The sequence below is a fragment of the Labeo rohita genome, chromosome 23 (genome assembly GCF_022985175.1).
Source record: "Labeo rohita strain BAU-BD-2019 chromosome 23, IGBB_LRoh.1.0, whole genome shotgun sequence".
Lineage (NCBI taxonomy): Eukaryota > Metazoa > Chordata > Actinopteri > Cypriniformes > Cyprinidae > Labeo > Labeo rohita.
The window spans coordinates 8,011,830-8,029,638 of NC_066891.1; the positions used below are offsets into that span (position 1 = coordinate 8,011,830).

Sequence of the window (17,809 nt, forward strand, 5' to 3'; positions counted from 1 at the left end):
AGCGATGAGAAAAATTCTCCAAATTAAGAGGATGAAAGAGAGAGGAAAGGAAAAGTAATCAAAACTACTGGCACAACCATAGTCATATTCAAAGAAATGAAGTGAAAAGCCATAAACGTACTCAAAACAAAAAGTACTTTCAGCATTTTCAGCTGGTTTATTTTGGTGAGTTTACTCTCTTCAGAGGGTATGGTCAACAAACGCAGCTACAGCTGCTCAAACAAGCATCCTGTGACATCACAACTTATTTTACAATTAAAGACAAAGTGCTTATTTATACACTGCTTTTGTTTGGTTTGTGTGAAGACACAATATTTCGATTGGATATTTACGTTCGAGCATCTCATGAGGCGTTGCAGGTTTCAGGAGACAGTCGCTCTGTGTGTGTGTGTTATGAGTGCTGCTCCAGGAAGGCTTTGCAGCACCTCACACACTGTTGATACACCGTCTCAAAGTCTTTATCACTCCCCTGCAAGTGAAAACAAACAGGAGCCATTAAAATATAACTGTGAACAGAAATTATTCAGCCAAGATTTGTAACAGCAGACACATGCAAACTTAAAGTGATAGTTCATCCAAAAATGAAAAGTCATTAATTACTTACCTCATATCGTTCGAAACCTGTAAGACGTTCGTTCTTCTTTGGAACACAAATTAAGATATTTTGGATGAAATCAGAGTGCTTTCTGACCCTGCATAGACAGCAACGCAACTGACACGTTCAAGGCCCAGAAAGGTAGTAAGGACCTTGATACAATAGTCCATGTGACATCAAAATAATAACGTTATTCAACATTTCTGTGTCTTGAACGTGTCAGTTGCGTTGCTGCTTATGAAGGGTCAGAAAGCTCTCGGATTTCATAAAAAATATCTTAACTTGTGTTCCGAAGATGAACAAAGGTTTTACGGTTTAGAACGACATGAAGGTGAGTAAATAATGATAGAATTTTCATTTTTGGGTAAACTATCCCTTTAAGAATGACCAAAACACAGTACTAGGGTTAGGTATCATTACAATTTTATCAGTTCCGATGCCACTTATCGATTCCAATGTGAATAAAAGATGATATCAAGCATATTTATTCTGTTTCTTTTTTACTAAACATTTAGCTGCAACTGAATACCATGAACAAAAATCAACAGGCTACATAAAAACAATTCAAAAGCTGTTTGCAAAATAGAGCTGCGTGATTTTGGATAAATTGGGTTGTTATTGTTTTGTTAAATGGAAGTTGTGGTTCTCTTACGATTCTGAAGAAAAAAATAATTAGACAACTAAACAAAAATCACATGTAGGCCTAATTTACAGGTGAATGATTCAGTGATTCACTCAAGATTTACTTGGGTCATTACTGGATGAATCAGTGTTTTTGAATGAATGATCAAAAACAAATACATTATTAACAGCCCCTTTTCGCCATCTACTGGCATAACAACGTAATCGATAAATCTTTAACACTATTTGGAATGTCAAATAGATGTTTTGATCTCTACCATACATATCAGAGTTAATATCCGGACGATGAACTTTTACTTCTTTGATTATTTGAATGTTTGTAACACAGAAATGTGCGCTATGCACTTAGATTAGCAAGCAACGTCCTGGCAGATCGCTAGGTCGGGTCCTCAAAGATGGAAAAAAGAACCGCATAGGAATCGATAGGCGGAATCGAAATTTTTAATTTCACAAGAATATCCGATTCTGGAATCGGAATCGATTTTTGATACACAACCCTACATAGTACAGATTAAATGTTTTGGTAATTGACTTAAACAGCAGATTTAGTTCTAGCTCTAAGCAAACTAATTTATTGTCTTACCTTTTCTCTAAAATGCTTATGTGCGTTAGCATAACTGAATCAAAACAATACTTTTCCCCCTCTAATTTGTGCTAAAGAAGCAGTGGACTACTGCTGTCAGATTATATTAACATTGGCAAACTTTAAAGATACAAGCAGATTAAAATTCTATACTATTCTGTCTAAAAACAGCAACACTAAAAATAAACAAACAAAAAAACTAAAGTCAGTCATTTTAAACGTTTAAATAAAATGCAAAATTAAAGTCATAATGGCCAATGAAAAAAATCTGGTCTAGCATTTACTTTTAAACAGTTTTCACTCAGAAATTGCTACTAAATGTCACATATAAGTAAAGAGAAACGGCACGAAATACATTGAATTAATGTAAATGTAAAATTTTGAAGTAGAAAGACTGAAAATCTTTTCTTATAAAATGTTCGCTAAGAATCTGTTTATTTACAACATTGAAAAAGTTTTTACAGTGTAGAGTGCGAAAAAATGGATATTAATTTTGAGATTTGCTAAAGAACATTTAACATTTCTATAAAATTATTAGTGTTTTTAAAGATAAAGTGAGCGTTTGATGTAAAAGGTGAATCTGAATCTAAAGGTAAAATGAGGAAATGAGCGTTTCTATAGACTGCAATATGGAATAATAATAATAATAATAATAATAATAATAATACTGCTACAGCAGGGTTGCCAGGTCTGCTTAACAAAGCTAGACCAATGGGCAATCAAAAATAGCCCAAAAGTAGCCTAATGACCATATCTCAAATATCAAAACTCAAAATTTGCCATTCCCATAGCTAAAGTGCATATTTTACAATCACTGTTGGAAACTAATATCATAATGATCATAAACAAGCTCAAGGGCTCCTTACCAATGGCCCTCCATCACAAAACTTAACATCTACAACAGTTTTATTATTGGTATAATGTAAAACATTTCAGTACAAGCATTTCAATCAAATATACTTTATGCAATGTCAAACCATTAACCCGCAACAGCTTACAAGTAGCTCATTTCAGCAGGAAAACCACAGACTTGGCAACCCTGTACTACAGAGCTCACTAAAAATATAATAAAGACTTCACACCAGTGTTATTTTAATATTGTTTATATACTATTATAGTATTTATTTCTATTCTGAATTGGCTTTTTATATTTTAATTTCAGTTTCATTTTTTGTGCTTTTGTAATTTTTTCATATTTCTATTTAGCTTTAATTTATTACAGTTAGAAGAAATTTTAGTAATTAAACTCATTTCGGTTATTTGCCAAGGCAAAATTTCTCATTTTTCTGTATGTGTTCAAGTTTACATTTGTCATCTAATATTTTATTTCAGTTACCAAAAATACAATTTTTAATAGATTAATTTTTGTTAACAATAACAGTTAAAGGATTAATTTACTTCCAGAAAAAAAAAAAAAAAAAAACTCTTGATAATCTACTCAGCCCCATGTCATCCAAGATGTTTGTCTTTCTTTCTTCAGCCCAAAAGAAATTAAGGTTTTTGATGAAAACATTCCAGGATTTTTCTCCATATACTTCAATGGTTAGTTCTTTGTCTTCAAAAAGGTAGGGTAGGGCAAAAAACTCTCATTTTCTCAGCCAACATCATTGTGTTATTTTTTTGTAAATGGCATTTACTTCCTTTGCACATTTGCTTTGTAAACACAACACACGTGCCTGAAAACATAATGCGTGAGGTCAAGCTAGTGAAAGACAAGCATTTGTGGTTAAAAAGTATATAAATTGTAATGTTTTTTAAGAAAATGGCCAATCGTTTGGCTAGATAAGACCTTTATTCCCCAGCTGGGATCATTTAGAGCCCTGTGAAGCTGCACTGAAACTGCAATTTGGACCTTCAACCTGTTGGCTCCCACTGAAGTCAACTACATGGAGAAAAATCTGGAAATGTGAGTAAATGATGAGTAAATTATCAGGAAATTTTTATTCTGGAAGTGAACTAATCATTTAACCATCAGGATCGTCTATTAGCTCAGTTTGAGAACTCCAGCCGCTAAAATAGCCGTGGATCTCATCTGCGGACACACAATGTACCATCCCCATCAAAAGAAACTGCACTCAAAGGACCACACTTCCTCTCACACTTGACTCTTGGGGGACTAAACAGGAAATCTCAGCTATCTGAACAGTGAGCACCACCACAAGAGCATTTGGCTGGTGAACCATCTCCAGAGACTCTTCTGTCATGGAAGAAAGGCTACTTCAGCCAGCTGGTTTTCTGCCATGTAGAAACACTAGAGAGGAAACATTCAACTTTACACCTTCTCGAATAATCTGAAACAACCTGTGACCCACATGTGCTGGAAGCCTTTAGCCCAGTCAAACATCTTCAAAATGTGTCCTTCATCAGTCCTTAGACATCCGTTCCATGAAAAATGAGTTTCTGATCTTCACAGACGCGTCTTGGACAGCTGGTGGTGTGAGCGGGATGACCTGAGAGCGTCTGGAGGAGGAACGCTAATGATCTCAGTCGGGAAGGCCCGTCAGGTTCTTTCCAGTTCCGATTTCTCAACGCGTTCACCCGGACCCTCCCTATAATCTCTCATAATTGACACTGCTACTTTCCAAACATCAGTTTTCGCAGTTTCTTACATTACGGTTGAACCACTAATGTCACATAGACTGTTTTAACGATGAACTTTCTGGGCCTTCAACGTTTCAGTTGCGTTGCAGTCTATGCAGGGTCAGAAAGTCGTCTGATTTCGTCAAAAATATCTTAATTTGTGTACATCTTTGCGATACTATTCACGTGTTCCCCAGATCCCTACAACCAGATTATCAGTGCATATCGACTTATATTTCCATCTGTTCCTCGAGCAAACATATTTCAGTATACTCTAAATATTGCACAAGAGTCATATTGACAACCTTCACGATTTTTTTGGGTTCTCTGTGATGTTTTAAAGCCCAATTCATTTTAACTGCATGAACAAGAGTGAACAGTTCTGAAAGCAAATCCTCTTTTTGTGTTCCAAGAAGACATACAGGCTTTGAATGACACGACCCACAAGACATTCATATCCAATGCGTGTTGACAGCTGAAGAAACTCTGTAAACAGAGTATGCCTTAAACACACACGGATATCCACTGAGGAATCCTCATTCTCAAACATCAGTCAGGGACCACGACCACACAATGCATCAGTCTTTCTGTGGAGAACTAGACGGAGGACATGATTTATTGGCTAAGTATATGATTAAGTCTTTATCTTAGCACACCACAACCAAAAAAGCATCTTGCAGCATTCCCAAAAAGTTTTCTCTACACAATCACAAACCTCAACCAACCACAAGACTGTAATCCTAAAGGTGAAATGTGTGTTATTTGAGCACTACTAGGAGGAAAATGCAAAAAGCAACGACCACTGGTGAAATAAACAGAAACAAATAATTAGTCCCGCCTACAAACTCACACGATTGTTGGAATCAATCCTGTCTGTCAATATCAGGCTAGTCAGGATGCTCAAACACCACAGCGTTTTTGAGAAAACCCTACCTACAGTTGTCACATTAAGCTGGGATAGAAGTATTTCAACATCCAAGCAAGTAATATTCAAAACGTGAACATATTAATCATTATGAATCATACAGGAATAGAAGTTAAAAGGGAGTGATTGTTATGGGAAACATTGAAATAATCTACCGATGCAAGATTGATCCAAAGCCATTCCCACACTAGTTAACAGCTGCAGTCGGACTGAGCTGAACCCTCAGACATCATATAAATTTTATTTTTGGGCCTTTTGCCACTTTGATTGAGTATCTGGCAATAAACGACCAGGGTTTGGGGCTGATCCTGCTGCGTGCATATGTGTACACTTACATAGTACGGGTCTTGGATAATAAGCTGTTTTTCAGGATCGTAGGAGCCGAGCAACTCAATCTTGGCTTTGCTGTTTTTCACACTGCTTGCCTTCTTGTTCAAATCTCTGTAAGAAAACCATACACACAAACACTTTAGATCTTGTGCAGCCAATGGACTCATTCATAATCTGATTCATATCATTGGTGTCATTGCTTATGTTTTTTCAGACTAATTCAAAAACATGTCTTAAGCAGCAATGAAAATTGACAGGGTCTGTTCTTTCTGCGACAGTCTCCTAGGAGCAAGACGTTGCAACACACACAAACAGCTGAAAAAAATAAATTCATAACACGCATGACAACGCCTATGTATGGACAGCTGGTGTGGTTGATCGGGATATTAAAAACAAACAATAACTACTAAGGCTGTACAAAACTATATATCTTCAAACGAGTCGGTGGATTCTTTAAAACTGGGGTTTTCTAACTAGAGAAAAAAAAAATTATATATATATATATACATATATACAGTTGAAGTCAAAAGTTTACATACACCTTGCAGAATCTGCAAAATGTTAATTACTTTACCTAAATATGAGGGATTATACAAAATGCATGTTATTTTTTATTTAGTACTGACCTAAATAAGATATTTCATATAGAAGATGTTTATATTCCAAAAGAAAAAATAATAGTTAAATTTATAAATATGACCACGTTCGAAAGTTTACATACACTTAATCCCCTTGTTTGTCCTGAACAGTTGAACTACTCGCTATTCTTCCTTCAGGTCCCACAAATTTTTTCAAGGTTTTTCAAAGGTTTTTCAGCATTTTTGTGTATTTGAACCCTTTACAACAATGACTGTATGATTTTGAGATCCATCTTTTCACACTGAGGACAACTGAGGGACTCATATGTAACTATTACAGATAGTTCAAACGCTCACTGATGCATTAAGAGCCGGGGGTTGAAAACTTTTGGAATTTGAAGATCAGGGTAAATTTAACTTATTTTGTCTTCTGGGAACTTGCAAGAATCTATTGTAGCTTCTGGAGGGCAGTACTACATGAAAAAAATCTATGATGTTTAGGCAAAATTAGAAAAATGTAAACATCTCCATTATGTTCAAAAGTTTTCACCCCCCGGCTCTTAAACCATCGTTTTTCTTTCTGACGCATCAGTGAGTGTTTGAACCTTCTGTAATAGTTGCATACGAGTCCCTCAGTTGTCCTCAGTGTGAAAAGATGGATCTCAAAATCATACAGTCATTGTTGGAAAGGGTTCAAATACCGAAATGCCAAAGATGCTGAAAACACAAAACATTTGTGGGATTTTTCTGGAGAACAGCGGGCAGTTTAACTGTTTACGACAAACAAGGGACTCATGAACAACTATCACTAAACAAAAAAATAAAGCAGAACTGTGGATCATTCAGGTAACAACACAGTATTAAGAATCAAACTTGTATGTAAACTTTTGAACAAGGTCATTTTTATAAATTCAACTATTATTTTCTCTTTTGGACTATATGTAAACATCTTTTATGTGAAATATCTTATTCAAGTCAGTACTAAATAAAAAAAATAACATGCATTTTGTATGATCCCTGATATTTTGGTAAAATAATGAACATTTTGCAGATTCTGCAAGGTGTATGTAAACTTTTGACTTCAAATGTAAATGGTAACACTTTCATTTAAGGACAAATTCTCACTATTAACTAGCATATTGGCTGTTTATCAGTACTTTTAAATCACATATTAAAGCCTTATATTCTGCATGACCAATCTTACCTCATACCTGAACCTAACAACTACCGTATTAACTATTAATAAGCAGCAAATTAGGAGTTTACTGAGGCAAAAGTCATAGTAAATAGTGAGAATTGGACCTTAAAATAAAGTGTGACCAGACAAATGTACTAAATTACTATTTCATTTTTAATGGATTAATTAAAATATTGTATTCTGTTGACAGCCATAGTTGTATAATTCCCTTTGGGTTTAAGCATCTAAAAGTTCTCTAATGATTGATAGAAAAACAGAATGTCAACTTAATAGTAATAGTTTTTCACAATACAAACAGGTTTTAAAAACTACCATTTCAAAGTTTGAATATGTTTTTGTAATTATTATTAAAAGAAAGCCATACTTTTATTCCTCAAGGGGGCATTAAATTGACAGTTTAGACATTTGTGTTCAAAAGATTTATTTTTACAAAGAAATTCTTTAAAAAGAAAAAGATTTACTTTCGCTGATCTTTTGAGCGTTCGATTTCACAAAGAATCCTGTAATAAATATTAAGCCGTTTTCAACAATGTTTATAATAAAAAAATAAATCTTGCGCACCAAATCACCATATTAAAATGATTACAGAATGATCATGTGAAACTGAAGACTGGAGTACTGGCTGATGAAAACCAGTTTTGCCATTACAGGCATAAACACAGAATACAGAAATTTCAAGGAGTGTCTGACACATTTCCAGTGCTTGTGTCTGGCATCTTGACCAAGAGGGGGTCTCATTAACTCTTCAGTTCGGGGATCATCCCTTCCAGGTTTGACCTTTAGGATTACCAGCTCAGACCTTTAACCATTAGCACTCACACACCTACTTACATAACATCACAATACAGAAGCAAAAACACAACAGTTGATGACCTCACATGTATATTTTCAACCCTGAGTAACCCAAGACAGACAGTCATCGCTAAGCGTGACTATGAGATGATATTACATCAGTCTGTTATGCTGAGCATCGGAGAAAAGAAAGCAGAGACCTAGAGCCACAGAGCAAAAACAAAGAATCTAAAGAACTCAGTAAGCTTCTTAATAGCGCCGGATCTGGCAGGAACATGTGACTCCCAGAATATCCCCCCCAACACCCCATCTGGAAGAAAAAAATACCCCTTCTGTCCCCTTTATTTTCTTACCCATATCAGACTCTTTTGGTACGGCCACAGATTGTTTGATGCATTCTGCAGTGTTGACAGATCCATTTATTGTATAATTCATTCACTCCACTTCAATCATCACTCTAATGTCAGAAAGACAACTATGGAATAAAGGTAGACATCAATTCCTATGCGCAACAAATGTCAAGGGCCTCATTGCTGCTCGTCACTTTTGTACTTGTGAATACAATGAGAAGCAAACTCAGTTGCACTTTTCTTAAATTCCCAGCAAATGTTTTCTTAAAGTATCCTCTTTGAGGAGGATAAAACAAGAAAATGCCAGAAACATATCATGGTTGAAGGCAGTGAGTAATATAGATAAGAAGACTTAATATTTAATAATAAATCGTTCTTAGAATATATATAAAAAAATATATAATTGTAAAAATGTTAAATAAATTAATAAAAAATACAATAAAACAATATAATTGTATAACATTATTTTAATATATTTTAAAATGTAAATTGTTTCTGTCATGCTGATTTGCTCATCAAAAAAACATTTCTCATTATTTATCAATTTTGAAAACAGCTGCACTACTTAATATGTATCTATCTGCCATTTAAAAGTTTGTGATTAGTAAGATTTTTTATGTTTTTTAAAGAAGTTTCTTTTGCTGCACCTATTTTAACAAAAATACAGAAAAACAAAAAAACATTATTGCAATTTAAAATAAGTTTTCTATTTTAATATACTTTAAAATATAATTTATTTCTGTGATGCAAAGCTTGGTTTTCAAAATCAATGCTCCAGTCTTCAGTGTTGCATGATCCTTCAGAAATTATTCTAATGCGCTGATTTATTGTCAATGTTGAAAACAGCTGTGCTGAATAATATTTTTTTTGGAACCTGTGATGCTTTTTTTTTTTTTTTTTTTTTCAAGAACAGCATTTTGTGAAAAAAAAAAAAAAACCTTTTGTAACAAATATAAACTACCGTTCAAAAGTTTGAGGTCAGTAAATATTTTATTTTTGGGGTCAGTAAAACCTCTGTGTGTGTGTGGTGCGTGTGTATATATATATATATATATACATATACATATATATATATATATATATATATACATATATATATATATATATATACACACACACATATATATATATATATATATATATATATATATGTATTATTTTTAAATATATCGTATCAGAACACTGTATAATAACATTTTTAAGGTAATGCTTTTTTGGGGGCTGGGCGAGGGTGTTTTATCCTACATATGGCACCAGAATAACCAGATTTATGGTGTTCCCACCTCCAAAATACCAAGTGAGCCCCTGCACGTACCTCAAGTTGCTTTCGTCCATGCAGAGGATGTGATCAAAAGTCATGAAGTCGTCTTTGGTGACCTAACAAACAGAAAGACTGTATGAGTAACGCATGTAACACTTCATTCACATTGTCCTGCGGTGACCCAATAATCACGGGCCAGTGGTTTCGGCCCACATCCAACCCCCCCCCCTTGCCATTTTTATCTCTAATTCTTCCTGTCTTTCACTGAAAGAGGTAAATCTGCCGCCAAAAGAGCACGGCGCTGGCTTGGACGAGCTCCAAGGAACATGAGCAAAGAGCCAGAGCGTGAGTAGACGTGCTGTCTTTGTCTGTTCGAACATTCGCTCTCCTCACTCAAGGCGCGGAGTTAAGAAACGGATCAAAGCACATCTGTGGCTGCATGTAAGTGTGTGCATATATTGAGTAAGACCACATGATTCATTTGGGACGTTACTGCACAGAGACAGTCATAATAGGAATAAATGTTTTTAATTTACAAAAACAACGAAGTGCAAAAACTGGAAATAGTGAACCGCACATACATGGGGGGGGTTGGGGCGGGACAAGGAACGCCTGCCTGGCTACACGTGTTTTCTTGTATAATTGGGGGCTGTGATTTGTGTGAGGTCAACGGACAAAGATGTCTTTAGTGTGAGCTCAGCTCTATACAGCCTCGCATGAACCTGACCTCTAAGCTTGCCCACATGACTGGAATATCTGACTGATGGCTGGAATATGTGGGTGGAAAGCACGTGAGTTAGGAGTTTCTTATAGTCTGAAGGTAATAGGCCAAACCATGTACATTTCAGGTAAGGTGAGTGAGCGGCCAACTTAGCGTTGACAAGTTTCAACAAAGCTGCAAGGATATTACATGTCCCATACAGGTTGCTAAAAAAAAAAATTGATGAAAATCGTTGAATGAGCAATGTGGTAAAACAGGTTTAATTATTTCATGAAACAATCTTTTTAGACAAGCTGTATCAGCGCTATTGCTTGCTCTAGCATTACGACTGTATTTTTTCTGCTGTTTACCGTTTTTATTGGTATTTTTAAAACAAATAAATTAATTAAAACAATTTAGTCCCTTCAGATGCTATAAAAGCATGCTGGGAAGCATGCTCTGTTGTGAAGGGTTGATGATATACAGCAACAAGGAAAAATTAGAGGCTGCCAAAAATCCGTTACTCCACTTTGTTTCACACACAGCAGCTTTATTGTTATACAAATTAACTCTGGTGATTTCTAAACTTCTTTATTTTATATCCTATAAAAAATATTGCTCTGATGCAAATAATTGCATTTGAACAGCAGGGTCACAAAATCCAACAACACAGCTTTACAGGTTGCCAAAATCTGTTACCCCTCCTCTGCTTCACAAACAATGGTTTTAACGGTATTCAAATTAATTCTGGTGAAGTTTAAACCTCTTATTTTCTTCAGTCATAAAGAAATAGTGTTTTGAGTTAAACATTTCAGGATTTTTCTCCATATAATGGACTGCTATGGTGCCCCGAATTTAAACTTCCAAAATGCAGTTTAAATGCAGCTTCAAAAAAATCCCAAATGCGGTTGTAAACGATCCCAGCCAAGGAAGAAGGGTCTTATCTAGTGAAACAATCGTTTATTTTAATACAAATAATACAATTTCTATCCTTTTTAATGTCAAATGCTCGTCTTGTCTTGCTCTGCCTGAACTCTGTGTATTCTGGTTCGGGTATGTCGAAAAACTCGTATTCGTAATCATAATCGTATTTTCTCCCTCAACTTCAAAAATCATTTCAAAATCATCCTACATCACTGCAGAAGTTTACACCCAGTGAACTTTGCAAAGTGAACATGCAAAGAAGATCATAAACCCTTAACAAAAAAAGGTAAAACAGCGATATAGGACGATTTTGAAGTTGAGGGAGAAAATACAATCAGAGTTTTATGACATACCCTAACTGTCTTAAGCCAGAATACACAGAGTTCAGGGAGAGCAAGACAAGACGAGCATGACACTAAAAAGTATATAAATTGTATTATTTTTTATGTAAATAACCGATCATTTCCCTAGATAAGAGCCTTCTTCCTCGGCTGAGATTGTTTACAACTGCATTTGGAAGTTCAAACTCAGGGCACCATAGAAGTCTATTATATGGAGAAAAATGCTGAAATGTTGTCCTCAAAAAACAATTTCTTTACGCCTGAAGAAAGAAAGATATGAACATCTTGGATAACAGGAGGTGAGTACATTATCTGTAAATTATTTTTCTGGAAGTAACGTACTCCTTTAACAGCTGTAGATTTACGACAGAATCAACATTGAGCCAATCAGCCAGTGTAAATACTAAATGCAACAATGCACACAGAATGCCTTTTATATCATTATTACTGATGTCCGGTGTGTAGTGCTTTTGTGTTGTATGTGTCAGAGTAAGCGTCAAACAGATTTCTCCTTCTAATAACGTCTAATCTGCTTTATGTGTGCAGATGTTCACATCAGATCAAAATGCTGTTTTTTTTTGTTGGTACGAAACAGAGATTAGACATCACCAGAGTGAATTTGAATAACATTGAAGCCACTGTGTGTATTTCATTAATGTCTGTTTCAGCCTTGTTGGATTTAGTGACCCTGCTGTGTGTGTTACTGCTCACATCAGAGAAAATGTAATAAGTAATAAAATAATAAAACAGTTCAGACGTCACTGGAGTGAATTTGGGTAACACTGTAGTTGTTTTGTTTATTTATTGAAGGGGAAAAAAAGGGTAATTGGCCCCCTTTTTTTTTTTTTTTTTTTTTTTTTTCACAATTCTGACTTTGTTTCAGAATTGCAAGATATAAGCTTTTTAAATTTTTGCTATTCCAAGATTGCATGTCACAATTCTAAGTTTATATCACACAATTCAGTTTTTTTTTCTTCCATGAAATAAAAATATAATATTTTATCTCACATTTCTGACCCTTTTCTTAATATTTCAATTATATCTTACAATTCAGATTTTTTTCCATTTAGAATTTTGCCTTTTATTCTCAGAATTGAAAAAAAAAAAAAAAAAAAAAAAAAGTCAGAATTGTATAGAAGTGCGTTTCTGACATTGAAAAAAAATTGTAAAAAAGTAATTGCGACTTTTTCTCTCACAACTCTGACTTTTTTCTTGCAATTGTGAGTTGTGAGTTAGTTTGTAAGAACTGCGAGATATAACGAAGGAATTGCAGGATATAAACTCACAGGTGCAAGAAATATAAACTATAAGACTTTTTTTCCTCACAATTGTGAATTCAGACTTTTTTCTCATAATTGCAAGTTTATATCTTCTAACTTTTTTCTCAGAATTGCATTTGTTTCTTGAGATTCTGACTTTTTTCTCGCAATTGCGAATTTTTACCTCACAATTCTGACTTTTGTTTCTCGCAGTTGCAAATTCAGATTTTTTCTCGTAATTGCGAGTTTATATATTCTTACTTTTTTCTCAGAATTGCTTTTGTATCTCAAGATTCTGACTTTTTTCTCGCAAGTGCATGTTTATCTCACTATTCTGACTTCTCTTTTTTGCAATTGTGAATTCAGACTTTTTTCTCACAACTGCAAGTTTATATTCAATTTTTTTTTTCAGAATTGCGTTTGCATTTCACAATTCTGACTTTTTCTTGCAATTGCGAGTTTATATCTTACAATTCTGACTTTTTATCCTGCAATTAGGACTCTTTTTCTGTCTCACAATTGTGAGTTTATATCTTGTAATTCTAACTTTTTTCTCAGGATTGCATGTTCGTATCTCGCAATTCTGACTTTTTCCTTGCAACTGCGAGTTTATAACTGTTGTGAGATATAAACTGTTCTAATGACTGATATTTTCTCCGAATTGCAAGTTTGTATCTTGCAATTCTGATTTCATGAGCAATTGTGAATTTATTTCTCATAATTCTGAGAAAAGTCAGAACTGCGAGATGTAAACTCAACAGTGAGAATTGTTCAAATTGTGAGATAAAAAGCCACAATTACCTTTTTTTTTTTTTTAATACATTTTTCATTCTTTGGCAGAAATGGGCTTCCATACTAATGTGCACTAATACATAGACACTTCTTCCTGTTACTTTCTTTAACAACAGAAATAATTTCCAACCAAAGTCAACCCAGGAATGCTGCATCTCCTACTAGTAGCACACACTATTTGGCACATACCTGAGCAAGTCATATACAGTATGTGACCCTCGACCACAAAACCAGTCATAAGTAGCATGGGTATATTTGTAGCAATAGCCAACAATACATTGTATGGGTCAAAATTATAGATTTTTCTTTTATGCCAAAAATCATTAGGTTATTAAGAAAAGATCATGTTCCATGAAGATATTTTGTAAATTTCCTACCATAAATATGTCAATAAATATGTCAGATTAGTAATATGCATTGCTAAGAACTACATTTGGACAACTTTAAAGGCGTTTTTCTCAATACTTTGATTTTTTTACACCGTCGGATTTTCAAATAGTTGTATCTTGGCCAAATATTGTCCTATCCTAACAAATGTATCAGATTTTAAAAATGTATCAATTTTAAGAGAATAGGGAAGATTATACCACAGCTACAGCGAGGAACGATATCAAATAAATAAATGATAAAAACATTTACAGCAAATCAAAATAACTTTACCTTAATAAAGAGCTCAAGTATTTAAGGCAGGAGGTGATTGCTAATATAGTTATCGTTATGTTTATGCTTATTGTTCTTGGTGTGAACCGGCTGCAACAAATAAGAAGAAGAAGAAGAAGAAGAAGAAGAAGAAGAAGAAGAAGAAGAAGAAGACAGTTATGTTTCCCACCCAGTAACAGCAACAGGTTTGTTCTCGTAAAAAGATGTCTTTATGATTTATGTATGTGCTATGAATGATATGTTGACGCTACATTTATGGAGCAACTGTTTTTTATCAAAATACCGACCAAACACTTTTTGGAAGCCAATTCAAAACAACAAACTCTGTGGAGAGTTTTCCTCAGAAAATGTACAAGAAAGATGAAAAATAGCAGAAAACACAGAGGGAGATGGAGAAGAGAGGTCAACAGCAGATAGGCAGTGGATGACTGTCAAAATCAATTTATAGGCAAGAAGTAAAAAAATACGGAAAAACAAAAAAAAACCTATGATGTGTGACAAAGATGAAGTACCTTTGGCTGTAAATCACGATAACCCTCACATAAGCTCTCCTGCCAAAACAGGCTTTATTTGTGTATGTTTAAGGTTTCCATATGAGCATTCATTGAAGTTCAGGAAATGATGATAAATGTGTCGTCTATGTTGTAGTGTACAACAATACTGTGCTGAAAGCTTCTATAACACACAAAATCCCACATCTGCAGTACCTGTCGTGCCCTGTGATCTGTCTCTATGCCATGTTTCCTGAGGCAGGCCAGACCACGGGCGTCAGGAACGCTGCCAGTATTCCAATCTGAGGTGGCACCCGAGTCTATAACCCACTGTAACACACACACACAGAGAACACGTTTCTAGCTTGGAGTGCTAATCAGGACCCCACCGTACCTGCCGCGCCACGTGCCTCATAGACACGCCGTGTCGCTTCATGCAGGCCTGGCCGCGGTGATCCGGGGGGTTTCCGATCTCATAGGTGGACGTGGCGGCACTGTCTATTCTCCACTGAAGACACACATACATAAACATGATGATGATAACAGCAATACATATTAAAATGCATAAACACACACAAACAAAATTATCTGAAGAACTTAGAACTACACATTACTATATAGCGGTTTGTTACTGCTGCAAAAATGTAAGTTAAACATGGGGCCGTGTTGGCCAAGCATGCATATTTGAATATTTCTGGCCTTAAGGCTGGAATAAATCTGACACTGTTTCTCTGTATTTTGGCTCATGAGGCTAAGGTTTTGACTTTTATTGTTTTTGTCAAACTTTTTGAACAGCAAAAAGTTTCTCTTGTGCAACCTTTTGAAATGTCAAATCTCCACAAGAGCAAGCGTAACATGATCATGACACTAATACTCTCAACCAAAGGGTAGATGAGGTGCGAGGTTAAAAGTATTTCAAAATGCTTATGCTTTTGCACTGGAGTGCAGATGTCGCTTGGTTACATACCTGTTATCATGCATAATATTTGCAAACTTCAAAACCAGAAGATGATGCACTGTCACAATCAATTCACTGAAGCACATGCAATTAGTTGGGAGTCTTAGTAAGCCAGGAGCATATACTTATGTACACATCATTTAGTACATGAAGCATTGCATGCAGAAACTTACCTTGTCCACCACCCCATTGTCTGTGGCCATTTTCTGGAAAACAGCCTCAGCGATTGGGGATCTGCAGATATTCCCTGGGTATTGAGAAAAGGGGAAAACATTATTATTTTAGTTTAACTTTGAGTAAATGCCACATACATAAACATATACACAATATATTTTTCAGGATTCTGTGCTGAATATGAAAAACTCTTTTTTTCTTTCTTCCTTTTTTTTTTACTGAAAACATATTTAATATCTCTTTTGACCGATTTAACGTCCTTACTGACTAAAAAAAATAAATAAATAAATAAATAAAATAAAACAACTTTTGAATAGTTGTATATGCTTATACATTTACTCAGTCTTATGAATGTGGTTATGCTGTTTTATTGTGTGTTTAAAACAACAAAATAAAACCAAAATAAAAATACAGACAATAAAACAACTTCTAATGCGAAATGCAGCGGATATCAGATACGTATCAAAGTCCTAATGCCATTATGAAAATAACAAAGCTCACTAAACGGTAATAGTTTATGTGTTTATTAGTATGACTCAACTGAGGCAGTTGGAAAATAGCCAACACTAACTTTAGTGCTTGGAGAACATATTGGTGATCAATGATGAACAAAATACACATATTGTTTATGTTACTAGGTTCTAAAGTGGTTCCAAAGTGTTCATTAATGTAAGAATTAATGAGGTATGCATGTGATTTCAACATGCCGGTAACGTTATGTGAGCTCACGATGATAGCTTTCATTTATGAATGAGGCCAAACAGCGATCATCGACTGAAACAGTGATGATGGTTTGACCGTTTTTTTTCCAGCTGCAATGTATCCTTACTAGCAGCCCGTTTAAACATTACAATCAAATCAGAGAAGGTCCGGTGATATTTTATAAACTTTCTTACCCAAGCACACGAATAAAACCGAACTTCCACTGGGAGTCGCCATATTGGTCACTATTAAAGGTCCCCGCGCCACCACTGAGGGTTGCCCAAATTACCGCCTGTTCCAAATTCAACAAGATCCAAAGTTCAAAAAAGGCATTTGACATAAATTGTTCATTTTAAAATCGATTTTTAAGATATTGGTAGGCAGTATTACATACATAGAGCGAAAGCCTGACACACACTTTGACTTTTATCCTCTCTCATTCTCTCTTACACATTAGGCTATTATCAGACAGTGGACTACAAAACGAGTCATAAGGGTAATTTTTTTAAAAGTGAGATTTATACATACATCAAAGCTCAATAAATAAGCTTTCCACTGATGTATGGTGTGTTAGGATAGGGCAATATTTGGCCGAGATACAACTATTTGAAATTCTGGAATCTGGAAAAAAAAAAAAAAAAAAGTATTGAGAAAATTGCCTTTAAAGTTGTCCAAATGTTCTTAGCGATGCATATTAGAAAACAAAATTTAAGTTTTGATATATTTATGGTAAGAAAATTGCAAAATATCTTCATGGAACATGATTTTTACTTAATATCCTGATGGTTTTTGGCATAAAAGAAAAATCAATAATTTTGACCCATACAATGTATTGTTGGCTGTTGCTACAAATATACCCGTGCTACTTAAGTTATAAATTCCTACACAGCTGGCAATGCTGCCCCTGTGACAAGACAAATTTCCACCAACAACATACAAAAAAATTATATTTGTTGTAGTTACACTATGAAGGC

The 17,809-nt window shown here is 34.8% G+C and overlaps 1 protein-coding gene across 2 annotated transcripts; it reads right to left on the reverse strand.

Annotated features, from left to right (window-relative positions):
- Positions 1 to 129: 129 nt before the first annotated feature.
- Positions 130 to 17,092, reverse strand: acp1 (acid phosphatase 1). 2 transcript variants are annotated; one of them, XM_051097477.1, is made up of 6 exons: positions 17,030 to 17,092; positions 16,133 to 16,206; positions 15,218 to 15,331; positions 9,889 to 9,950; positions 5,661 to 5,766; positions 130 to 469 (listed from the first exon to the last, which is right to left on the reverse strand). In XM_051097477.1, exons 1-6 carry the CDS (start codon positions 17,070 to 17,072, stop codon positions 392 to 394), a joined length of 477 nt encoding a protein of 158 aa, XP_050953434.1. In that variant the 5' UTR covers positions 17,073 to 17,092; the 3' UTR covers positions 130 to 391. The 2 variants fall into 2 exon arrangements, with proteins under 2 accessions (XP_050953434.1, XP_050953435.1); XM_051097478.1 differs by lacking the exon at positions 15,218 to 15,331 and adding an exon at positions 15,396 to 15,509.
- Between the last annotated feature and the right edge of the window lie 717 nt (positions 17,093 to 17,809).

Coding starts and splice junctions, on each gene's coding strand:
- acp1 (XM_051097477.1), bottom strand. CDS start 17,072: ATGGCGACTCCCAGTGGAAGTTCGGTTTTATTCGTGTGCTTGG. Junction 15,332..16,132: donor ACAATGGGGTGGTGGACAAG/GTAAGTTTCTGC, acceptor TGTGTGTTACAG/TGGGTTATAGACTCGGGTGC. Junction 470..5,660: donor TTATCCAAGACCCGTACTAT/GTAAGTGTACAC, acceptor TTTCACTTGCAG/GGGAGTGATAAAGACTTTGA.